The 12,864-nt window shown below is 36.9% G+C and overlaps 1 protein-coding gene across 1 annotated transcript in view; it reads left to right on the plus strand.

The window, feature by feature from the left end:
- The window catches only part of fancc (FA complementation group C), a 39,467-nt gene that overhangs the window by 23,766 nt on the left and 2,837 nt on the right, over positions 1-12,864 (plus strand). Inside the window, exons 10-14 of the mRNA XM_015367588.2 lie at positions 1,735-1,790; positions 5,343-5,442; positions 6,189-6,264; positions 7,557-7,641; positions 11,682-11,856. Coding sequence (XP_015223074.1) covers positions 1,735-1,790; positions 5,343-5,442; positions 6,189-6,264; positions 7,557-7,641; positions 11,682-11,856 — 492 coding nt within the window. The remainder of the gene's footprint in view (positions 1-1,734; positions 1,791-5,342; positions 5,443-6,188; positions 6,265-7,556; positions 7,642-11,681; positions 11,857-12,864) is intronic.

A 12,864-nucleotide genomic window follows, 5' to 3' on the forward strand; every position in this document is an offset into this window, starting at 1 on the left:
ACTTCTTCCAATTCAGAGTCTCCAGCTTGTCCCAGCAAGCAATGGGTGCAAAGCAGGATTCACTCTGAATGGGACCCCAGTCCATCACAGGCCACACACACTCACACCAGGGCTAATTTTCCCAGAAGCCAGTTAACCTAGCAGTATGTCTTTGGACTGGACATACTGGAAACCAGAGAGTGCATAGTTATGCTTCTTTAAGAAAAGCTCTTGGCAGCGAGGTGCATTATGGGCAAATAGGAAAATCTTTTTCCAATGTTTCACTTTTTTTGTTAACCTTTTTTTCTGCGGCCGAAAAAATGCTTTTTTTGTAAGCCATAAATTAATGTCACTGGGGTTGAAAATATCAGCAACATTAATGTATTCACACAATGTGGTACTGCAATGCTAAAGTAGGTCTTTAAAAACAGGTACTGTATGTTAAAGCATCAGTCCTTCATAGAAATGTTTATTTGGCAATCATCAGGTTGTAAATCCTTATCATACTAAAAACATAAAGCTATCCCATCAGAGCATAAGAATTGTTACAAAAGAGAGGAGGCCATTCGTCCATGGTGAAAAAAATATACAGTATATGGTATTCTATATTGCATAACACAATTTTAACATATAAATTCTACTCTTTTTTCTGTCAATAATTTCCTAAGTAGCTTCATTTTGAATTTATAGTTTGTTTCTGCTATCTGCATACAAACTCTAATCGTAAATATATCATGGTGATCCTTAGTAAGTCCGCAAGATGTTTTTTTATATTTTGGTATTTTATGTGAAACATTTGATTGTGGGTACTGTACTGGTGTTGATTTTGAAACCGCCACTAGGGGGAAACAAAATACAATAAAATAGGTAACAGGGATTGCAGCAGAATCCAAATGATCTTTGTACTTTTCAAAACAGGCTAAAATGACTTGGAATATTTTCCAAATGTGGCCCAGATTCAGCACACCATGTTATTAAAGCACAAAGCATATTCTTAACTCTAGATAAAATGGCCAGGGGATTAAATGCACTGGTGTTTTAACGAGAGTGCAGAAGGTGAAGGCAAGACACCATTACATATCCTATTTTAATATATGAATTTATAATGCTGATAAAAGTTAAAACATGACCGTCATCCAGATTATATGCTGAAATAAGTTTTTTTTTTCAGTTAATCGAGAGCTCCTGTTAGACGACACAGAATTGAGTTATGCTGTTTGTGAATTCTGCACAGCAGAAGTAACAAAATGACACCCATCTTTGTTTTGTGAAACGTGGATTGATTGGCTAATGTCAGATTACACAGTATGTGGACCCACTGCAGATTCATCTCCTTTTTATTTTTTTTGTAAAAATGCACCTTTTCATGTAGTATTGTTTTGTGTTGACAGTGCACCTCAGCCTAGTTATCTTTGCATTTGCTCTTGTGCTTTTCATGCATTATGTGAAATAGTGAAATGTCCTGCTGTCATAGCCATTTATCAGAGTGCATTTAGGAGAGTCTGTCTTTAAGTCATTTCAGATGTATTAAATCTTGGCTCATCGTTATTGGTGATTTCTTAAGATGGCAATATGGTAGAATCTTCTAGTTACAGATGTCTTATTCACTTTAGTTAAGAAGTTTGTCTATTAGCAATTCTGAATCTTATGGTCAAGAAATGGAAGGTCTAAAAATAGAAGGAACATATTTTTTTGTATGTAAGGCAGTCAGATAATTTGTTCCTTTTTTGAGTTTTCTTTTTCTCTTTCTTTTAGCCCAAAGCCTCAGCCTACCATGCCCCTATATTTCTGACCGTGAAAGACATTTTCAGGTAGGTTCTGTGAGTGAATACAGTATATCTGGGGGCTTTCAGGTGTGCTTGGATGTCTTCTAGTCACTGGTACGATTAGCTGTAATCACTTACATTGTCCAGGTCTATTTTATTATGTTCTGTATGGTTTGACAATCGTACTGGTACAATTAGCATTCACACCTATGTATACTTTAAGATTTTTTTAGCTACAGAAAGTTGGATTTGGATAGTTTAGTTTAATGTAAACTGCTATTTTTTTTACCATGGTGATATTTGAAGCAAATTTCAACCATCAACAAAAAAAAGTGAATTTAGTGTTGAAAATCCTAAAGTATGAATGGCCTCATTTCGGGTTGTGGCTAATAATACAGACAGTTGGAAGTAAAACGTTTACAAGACAGAAGTGCCAGTTATACATGTATTACTAAAAATGAAAAAGGAGAATGTTAGTAATTGGATGATGTCAGTTTAAGGTGGTGGTGTGACTTGTCAAAAGCAGAGCTGTGAATAGTTTAAATGTTCAGAGGAGTGTGTGACCAAGAAATAATTTGCAGCCACACTTTCAACCGAATAACACCAGAAGTGTTAGAGTAACAGTTTGTTCTGCAAGCGATAAACACTTATTCCCAATGTTTTTGACTGGCATGAAGAGTCCCATGTTTCTGACCAGTGTGTGGTTTGGTATGGTAAAGGAGGTACTACCTGAATGTATGAATGAAAGCCCATAAATATGTTTATCTACGATTACTTTCTACGTTTATCTGGAAGCCATCATCACCGAATATAGGCCCAGTACAGTACAATTCAAATGTATCAGAATTGGGTTAATGTAACTAGCCACTTGATTCTGCAAATGGAAGAGGCAGAAATGAAATGTTAGCCTAGAAGTGATTAATAACATAATAAAATAGACCTGGACAATTTAAACGATCATAGCACTGATATGATTAGCTAGTGATTTTTTTCTGTCTGGATCATCTGTTGCGGACATTTCCTTACTTTTGCGATGCATTTGTCCGTGCATATTTTACATTTCGTTCGTGTAATGCAGTTGGATTGCAAATAAAATACAAATGCTATTTGTATAGTTTTTGATGAACATTTCACAAACCCAAAGCAGGCATTGTACTAGTACAGATCCTAATTGTTAAGTGCAGAATTGGAATCAGTATCAGTACAATTGACTATTGTACCAGAGTCTAATTTGTATTGCAACACAAAGATGAAGTATCTTTGTCTCACCACAGTGTGGCACTTCGTACTGTCTTACCTGGTAACTCATTGCCATAAGGATGTATTATACGCAGGTGCTACCAACCAGGCTAAAAGGATCTGGGACAGGAAAAGTGTTATTAGGAAGTGTCAGATGGAAGACTTCAGATTCCCTTAAAAAAGTTATGGAAATGTACAAAAAAATGAAACATCTTTGTGAGACTAATAGCGGGCTAAAGACCTGTAAGCAAACTCCAAGAAAATGGAGCAATTATGTTAAAGGAGTGCTTTACTGTACCTTTTTAATCTGCTTCGAGACTGCTACGTGCTGGGAGTGGTATGACTAGTTAGACTTGAGCAATTAAATGAGATGCATGAGTGAGGACATTGTCCTCTATTGTCTGAAATCACAGGGATCATGCATGTAATAAACGTCGGTAAACTTTATCAGTATACTTCAGAATCAAAATATGTTTTATTCCTTTAAAGGCAATACTAAATCAAAACCGAATGGATATTGTATACACTTATCTATAACTGACTTGCTTTAATATGTCTGTGCAGGATACAGGACACATGTATTGTCAGTATACTAAATGAAAATCTTTTACCTGTCTTGACTGAATTCAGATGCGTCTGAGTATCTGCCCACTTTCAAACGACCATCTGTTTACTATCTGCTTGTGGGCAACAAGATTAAAACTTCATCCTGGAAGATTAACAAGAGAACTGCCATCATCCTTCTGCGGTTGCATTCTCTGTAATTACAAAGGTGCCTTTTAAGGCTGCTGTGTCCTTAGATCATCTGTGTTTGATCTTTGGGAGGCAGTCTCCAATAAAATGAAACATCTTTGTGGGACGTTTTTTAAATAAACGCCATCTCTTCTTTTCCTTGGGTGGTTTTTAATTTCTGATTAGTTTTAGCCTGTCATAAAAAAAAAAAGAATTGAAACCATTCATTAAGCAAAAATGGGCTTTTGAGGTTTGGAGTTTGTTTGGAGTTGTGGTGAAACAAGATTTTGTTTTAATATAGGACATTTTGTGATTTAGAAAGCCTTGCACAGCTCTTATTTCCACTGTAACCGTGGCCCTAAATGCTTTCAGTTCTTTGTCTGATTAGCAGATTGAAGAGAAAAAAAGCCTTTGCGTTGGTTTATGCAGTCTCAAAATGCAGGTGTTGAAAATGTGTATTCCTTTTGGGAGTTTTCTTAATATTTTCTCACATTCCATCTGCGTTAGAATTTTCCCAAGCTGTGGCTACTAGAAGTTACAGAAATTGCTGCGTAATTCACATTTGGTGAAGAATTCATGGCACTTACGGGAAACTGTTACAGAGACCAACAGAAAAAAACACACGTGGAAAGTAAAAACAGCACATTGTTTTGATAAAGTGTGTGACAGAGCTTGTGTGAAAATCATGTTACAAAAGGTTACATCACTCTCTTGAAGCCTAAATGTTGTGTAGAAGAACCTGGTCTTTCAGTGGCATTTTGGTCCAAGTTTGCTGCTGTCTGGGGACTACAAATGGCCAGGACCAAAACCAGCAGGGCGGCACTACGCTCCTTACTCATTCACTTGTAAACCGTTATACCGCCGCCGATCGTGCAATATCCCAAGATCCTCGAGGAACGCAACAAGAGAAACGGTTCTGACGCTCAGGTGACGTTGTGCTGGGGGAGAAAAGTAAATCACCTCTCTGATCACAGGAAGTAGCAGAAGTAGAAAAATCTGCAATTTCAATCAACTCTAGAAGCCAAACTGGGGTCTTCTCTGACATTTACGCACACAATCAAGTATTATATTGTTTTTGATATGAACATTATTTCATGGTGTTTGGTCAAATATTGAAGTTACTGTAAACAGAAAAAGTATTTCATTATTGGTCTTCCAAGCATTAAAGTTCATGTGTACTACAGGGACAGATTTCATTATGTGTATGAAATAGTCTAAAGTGTAAAATAGTGTAAAGTTTAAAAGAATATTAAAACTATAGCATTTAATGTGTATATCAATCTTTTTTCAAAGAAGAGTTATACTTTCCATGAAGTTTAAATGTTACATATACCTGATTCTAAATGGTATTGTCTCATCCATTTCAACTGTTAATAATCTTCACAGTGTACAGTACATTTTATTTGCTTGCTTTTTTACTATCCAAATACTAATCACTAATGCAGAATATTGAGGGAAACTGAAATTCAGCATGGATGGCCTGTTTTCAAATTTGATTTTTCAAAATGTCTAAACGCCTCAATACATTCTGAAAAGACTTTTAGAAATAATGCATTAAAATGGTGCTGGTACATAATTAGCATTTATGCATTGCTTTTTTTCTCATTTCCATTTCTTATTGTACAGGCAAATGCTTCTGGAGTCCAGTGAAAACACACCAGTACAAAGTATTATAAGGCTGTTCACGCGCTGCTTTGTCCAGTCACTGCTGCTTGAGGACATGCAGGTAGTAGAGACAGAGAAGTTGGAGATGGGGGTCTTCTTCTCTTTAAAACCATGTTTACTGCTTTTTTCAAATGGGTTTATTCAGCTGTTACCTTCCCTGAGTTTTCTTGACATCATTAAGTCTGAGGTAGTCAAACACAGAAGAAACGCAAATGAAATGCAGGCAGGTGATACAGATATTGACAGGCTCCTAAGATAACTGCGCAGGCTGTATCTGACAGAAGAGGAAAACCAATGCTGAACGAATTGAATAGCTCAGCATTGTTTGCCCACGTTGGGTATTGAAAGCAAACTAAAAGCCGATCAACTTAACCAGCTATCCAGCTAATTGTTAATCCATCCAACCTGTACTAATTGTAATAAATATACAGTTTCATTTTTTGAAGTTAATATGTATTGATTTAAGGTCAATAGTGTAACAGCGAAATACTTATTTGTTGAAACTTTGTTGATACAAGCGCAAGGAAAAGTCTTTGCTCTTTGATGTGTTATCATGGGTGTGATGGTAATGCACCCAAGAAAGAGTTGTTAGATTAGAAATGTAGTTATTTAAAACTTTAATTGAGTGGTGAAACCCCTGTATTTTTAAATGTCATTTGTGTAGAAATATTGCTGACATCAAAACGTCTAGAATAGTCTCCCAGAGCCCCTTTGAAAATAATAAGCCACAGATAAATGTGACACACATGAAATCGGGGGTTAGCTATCCTGTCCACTTGTGAGCCTGCGTTGTATGTTTCCTTTCAGGAGAGGCTGCCCTTGAAGGTGTTCTTTCCTCACCATCCTCAGTCTCTGGTCATGGCCCTCCTGAAGCTTCCCTCAGGTCCTGACGTCACACATTCCTTACTTCTGTAGAGCACTTTGAGTGCCCCATGTGAAGTTTCGGATTTTAAAATGCAAAATATTCTCCCTCATCTGCTTGTGAAATAGAAGAAGAGAAGGCTGCTATGTGTTTCATGTCCTAAAGGACGCAGTTCAGAAAATGTGGTTCCGTTTTATCTTTTAATATTGCTTGGAATATAATTCTGCAGTTGCAGATTGTGGCACTTTGCTTCATTGGATTAATTTCCCTCCTGTTGTGTGTGCCACCTGTAGACAGTGTATCCTTAAATGTTTCATTTTCACAGCTGAAACATATCCAGTTGCATTGAGATAATACAACTGAATAGGAAGAAAATGTATCCATCCCCAATTGTAAAGACACTAGAGCATACAATGCTGGTGGTTCCAATCTCTTACGTTGTTCATTTTGTTAAGGACGTCGCCACTGTGAATTTCGAATGGACTATCTTATTTAGTATGTGTATGTACTCTTAACGGGAAAACAACTGGGAATATCTTCAGAATTCAGTCTTCAAGCTCAGGTAGCAGGCAGTGTGATGTCTGTTGGGAGTCTTATCACTCAAAAGTCTACACTTGGCCACAACATTTCAGATTTAACTAAACATATAAATAAACTGTATCTTCATATAGCAATGTGGAGATTATGTGTACAGCCAATTAATTGTGACTTCAATAGAAAGACACACACACATATATATATATACTTTGAGACATTTTGAATGACTGCTTCTTTTTCAATAATCTGTACGTATTAAGTGGGATAATGTTTTTTGTCAGTTGTATGAATAGTCCCAGTGGTGTTGATCTGGGGTTTTAAATACATAATCATGTGGCAGCTGGGCTTACTGCACAGTGCTGTCTGCAGAAATAATGAAATCTGCAAGTCACACATATTTATGTAGAGTTTATAAAAATTGTACAGGATGTGTTAAGAAAAAGTTGTAGATGCAAAATAAGGATTGAATTGATTTTTTAGAGCTTGTAATTCTGTTTAGGGAGTGTTTTGCTTTATCTGATTAAGCAGCAGTAATTATTTAAGAGACATAGCCAAAGGGCATGCATGGTTTGGAAAAAACCTAGGCCGGGAGCATTGAATGCACTAAAGGGCACTGTTCCGTTTTGTTTTTGAATCCTTGTGGATTCTGCCTCTTTAGTCTGATTGTTTTTCATTCAGGACGTCTTTTGCTGTTTCACTGGTTTTGTAGAAACCAATAGCATTTGATCTTGTTGTCACTCCAGAGTATGTATTTCCAGTGATGTGTTTTTCCACAGAAGTGCCTTCTCATGTGTGGGAGGAACACTTGAAGTGGATAAGCTGGACGTTAAGAAACGTTGTGGAAGTAGAAGAGCTCACAGGGTAAGCAGCTGCAGCGCTGTTTTGCATGTTATTTTTAAATGACCAAATTAATGGACATAAGCAAGTGTTAGGATTATGCCCCCCAACACACATGCATATCTGGCCCAACCAGCGGTGTCAAAATAAGCCAGTGACAGACGAATTTCCCCAGTAGTGTACAAATATATAGTCAGCTGTTTCCAGTCAGCAGTTGTTTCTGGCAAAATGCCTGCCCGACAATATAGTCTTGTGTGGACCCAAACTAATCATTTAAAACAGCCTGGAACAAGGAGAGGGTATGCGGAAAATAGAATCACACTGATGTATGTGTCACAGAACCGATTAAATGGTCCATGTAGCACAAAGTCTAATATCTGCTTTCATGAATGCTGCATTTTAGTCATTGACGTTTTTAAGCAGTCTCGCAAGAATCTCCTATCCCGTGATTCTTTTTCAAAGAACATGACATAACGTTCAGAACCTCCGGGGACTGCATTCTTAAAAGATCCTCAAGTTGACGAGGCTGTTGATCTCCGCTAGTGTGCGCACAGCCAAAACACTGCCACACTGACATTTCTGGTGTATATTAGGCTTCAGACGTCTTAACGCTAAGGTCTATTAAGAACCCCTCAAAGGTTTAATATGAAAAGTATTTCTCTCTGTAGCCATCATCCTGGTTGATGTAATATAATACCAATGGGAGTGGGTGCCCAATGTTATATCGCAACACAAAAAGAAAATACACAATTTGAAATTGAACGCAGTGAAAGATTTCACGTTTGTTTGAAAATGTTGCTGTTCTTGAGGCATAAGTTTAACAATAAGTGTCAATCTTGTGGACACTTCACTCAAAGCGCTATATAAGTGTAAGGAATTATTATCTAATAACGCTGTTTGTTCATTGCTTCTTGAAATGCATATTTGTGTTAGTTTATTGCACAATCCCATATTACTGCGAACACTGTTGTATAGAGAGAGCTTTTCTTCCAACAGTATTTAATCCAAGACTCACTCCTGCATTAATAAAAGGGGATTGAAAGGCAAGACACCAGCAGCAGTTTTCTTTTGAAGACAATCTCAGTGTGAATGTGCTATGTTATCAAAAATAAATTCCCCTGGACACCCTACCTTTACAGCTGCTTAACTTTTTTTGCTTAATTCTTTGTTGCCCTCTGAAATACTGTGGTGTTGTGACGATAAAATGTCTTTTGGAGATCCTGCTGATTTTATCATTGAAAACTGCATTGATTTGATGGAATGAGCAATGCTAGTGTTTAATTAGTTTTGTTTTTTTCTGCTTGTTATGAGAGCTCCTGTTCTGTATTACTTAAAAGACATCTACTTTGCAGTCAAACCTAAACCATGCTTAAAAGGCCATTTTAACTGTATTTGACCTTGTAAAACATAAAATCTTACCAGCATTGTTGCTTATCAGTACAAAAATCAATTATGTGATATTTTGAGCAACTTAAATAGGCTTGCAGAGAATGAACTATTTTATGTTCATAGCACACTCTGTAGTTTGGAACTTGTTTAGTACTGCAGGAGAAAGTGTACTGTATCTGTGAAGTTTTAATGATGCAAATCTAGAAAGAATGGAAACAAAATGTACGTAGTAGCATGTGGAGATCTTCTTTTACTTCAGTGTGGTTTTGGAAAATTAGCTGGAGTTTGTTTGGCTTCAGTAAAAGTGGAAACAATTTTACACTAGAGAGGAAAGTTTTGAAAGACATCCTGGCTGTCCTGAAGCTCAATAAGTCCTGGATCTGAAACCTCTCTTCACAAAATGTGATTCTAATGATCTCATATTTTATTTGCTGCCTGGTTGACTAAATAGTGGCATATAAGCCAGTGAGATTTTTAGGCATACTGTATATTTTTGTTAATATAATTTGTCCTTAAAGTACATAATGGGAATAGCATTTGATATTCTGAACACAGAATATCATTCCACAGGGGAGAAACTCATTTAAGCTTTGTGAGTTTTCAGGCTTATTAGCATGCCACAGGCCTTCAGGCAAAAATGTACCAGTCTGTTTGTTTTGGTCTTGGGGTTGACGCAAATATCGGGCTGTCGATCTATTACAGTATATCAGAGCTGAGAGGCATTATCTTTTCCATGTGAGCTGGTCTGATCACTTCTGACTCCCACAGTTCTGTTGACTGTGTCTCGATCCCTAGTGTCCATCTCTAACCACAAGACTACATTGCTTTCAATACATTAAAGGCCTTTCTGAATCCAAGAACATGATTTGGCATTAGTTGTGGAAATAGACTTGCCTTCAGAAGTCATTATGGAAATCTTAATTTATTTTCCCTTGGTTGACAGTCCACTTGAGACTGTGGTTTAGGACCGCAACGAACAAGGTTCTATTTTTAGTGTAATAAAAATTCCATTTTAGGGAAGATTATAGACTATTGCTGTTGTCAGGTCTTATCTATGCCTGAAAAACACTACACAGCTGTGATGGTTGACCATAGTTTGTGAAACCACATTAATGCTAGAGAGATCTTGCTTTGCCCATATGTTGCTCAAAACTAGGAAGGACATTACCAGTGAGTATTCTTACTCTTCAGTCATTGCCCTACTGATGTTGCTTAATATAACCTGAGCAAAGGTTCCAAAAAGCTCCTTACCTGTTATTGCTGATGCTTCCATTTCATTGAATGTTCTCTGGAACAGAAGAGTGGACAAGAAAAGGCATATTTTCAACGTTGTGTGCCATTAATATACTAATCAGCTGTAATCATTCATCACATTTTCTAAATGAAAACCTACCTAGGTAGAGAATCTTGTTTCGTTTGCTTATTAACTTCAGTCCATTAATTTTGTCAGTTATTAACTGACAAAATGTTGACCGACCTGATAAATATTTACAGCATGGTGACTAGTTTTCAGATTCTGTGTTTTGTGTGACACCTGGGTAATAGGAGAAAATGCCATGTGGTTCCAGAGTTTTTGAATGAACAACGTGCCATTGTTCGAGCAGTTTTTTTTGGATGAGCCTTTATTTTTAGAAAGGCTTCAGGATTGAGATATAAATATAAAGCCATTGTAAAATTGCTAAGCTGCTGTGTTTCATAACATATATCTTGTCATCTGAATTTTAATATTATCTACCATTATACATTATACACTGCATGATATCTACAGTTTTTGAGTGGTATACAATGGAACTCTCATCAGTATATTTATTGCTCTAGTCTAGTGGATATGAAGAGGTTTATTTTCTGATAACTTTGTGGCTTACTGTGCCTAATGACTAATGTATTATGTAATTACCTTTCATGCAGGAACTAATAAATGATTTAGACCACCTAGTATTAGAAATATTAATTTCTGGACTATAGTGGAGTCCAGCTGACACACAAGTTTCTAATGTTGCTAGTTGTTAGTGTTTAGTTATTGAGGTGCAGTGCTCACCACTGCGCCACCATGCCGTTCTCAAATGTTTATAAATGAAAAGTGCTGTGTGTGTAATATTGCAACATGTGTAAGGTACATTAATATACCCTAATGAATGATTCATTATGTGGCAAATCTTAAACTATAACCTTGACATTTTTACCTGTTTTTAATGGGTACTAGAGGAGCAAGCATGCCTAGTTATAAATAGAAAAAAAATGTTGCTGCCCAGCTGGCTACCTTTAACTTGGCCCATTAAACTAACTGCCTCACTTAAGAGTTATTCTGGGATTCGGGTGCATTATGGTGTTTTTTTTTCAAGTCAAAATGGTGGGAAACTACATTAGGGAATGGAACAGACGACAGAACGGCAAACAGCTGCCAGAGATGCAGGAGTGCATTATAGGGATTTAATGATGAAATTAAGAAACTTGGGAGTCGCCTTGATCAGAATCAATCCCAAACAAGCCCAGCTGTGCCTGAAGGCAAAGTACTTTCAAGACAAACAAGGATAAAATGACGGCTCGACGCTTTGTTTCAATACTTGGCACGAAGTAGTAAAAAGGATGCAGTGATTTTATTTTAAGGTTGGGTAGGAATTCTAAATGCGATTAGAATGAAAGATAAATGGGCAATGAACTTGATTCTGTTCCAGGTCCTGCCAGCGTCTCTTTGAGAATTGGTTCTTACTAGTCCAGTGTGGAGACTGGGTGGATGTCGCTGCACAGCATCTAACTGCGTCAGACTCCGAAACCTCAGGGGCACTGCTGTGGCTTTTGGCTTTCTACCATCATCCAAACAATGAAAGCCAGCAGAGGTCTGAATCACTGGTGAGTTTGTTTGGTGGATAGTTTTTGGTTGGTAGGGACAGAATATGAATCATAACCTGTTTAGGAAAATGAAAAAAGAGGCCACCCTTGGAGATACTTTTCTTGTGACTCCGCACATGTTTTGAAGCACAGTGTAGAACACAGAGTCCTACTATTATAACAGTGCGTTAGAAGACATTTTAACGTTGAGAAGTCTTATTACAGTTGTTAGTGCTGTAATTCGCACAATGACTTTAATTGAAAACGGCAAATTCCTACTCTATTTGTCTTTGTGTAATTTGTGAGAAGACGTGATGTTCACTTGCTTTCTTGCATTGTGTGAGGGAGGTAAATGATAAGCTGATTGAGAAAAACAGTCACTGCATCCAGAGATGCTGAGGAGCTTTGTGTGTTCTGTCTTTTTGAGATTATTTCCATACAGTACCTTCAATTCTGGTGTGTATGTAAAACCAGCACTATATAAACTTTACTACCATTTACAAACTTTTTTGAAGCTGTTATTAATGTTGTTTTTTTAAAAAAAAAACACCTGAAGAATTGCACAAAAAGTATATTGGAAAAGTTCTATTTTCCTTAATAGTGTTTTTTACATAGTCCTCATAGCTTGCTTGGTAGTTTATAGTCACCTGTTTTTCTTCAAAAGATTTAAATTAAGGTACTGACATTACTGAATTGCATCCATGTAAGTGAGTATCCTACTGCAGCAGGCTAATTCATAGGAATGTCCTCCAAATACCTGATTATAATTTAGAGGCCAAAGCCCCTCTTACTATCTTGTCATTGGTAATGTTGTAAAAGCACACTGTATTGCAAGATGTTTTTTTTCCCGATCTGTTTGGTGTTGGTTGATCATTGATACTTTGCTTCTCGTATACATCCATATCATGAAAGGTATCTGCAGCTAAGCTGGCAAGCAAAAACCACAACGTTTAATGTACACCTATGATTGGACAGACCTTCATGGAAAATTCAATTCTGTTAATGTTTCTAAATGGTGAAGCTAGAAAA

The sequence above is a fragment of the Lepisosteus oculatus genome, chromosome 3 (genome assembly GCF_040954835.1).
Source record: "Lepisosteus oculatus isolate fLepOcu1 chromosome 3, fLepOcu1.hap2, whole genome shotgun sequence".
NCBI lineage: Eukaryota > Metazoa > Chordata > Actinopteri > Semionotiformes > Lepisosteidae > Lepisosteus > Lepisosteus oculatus.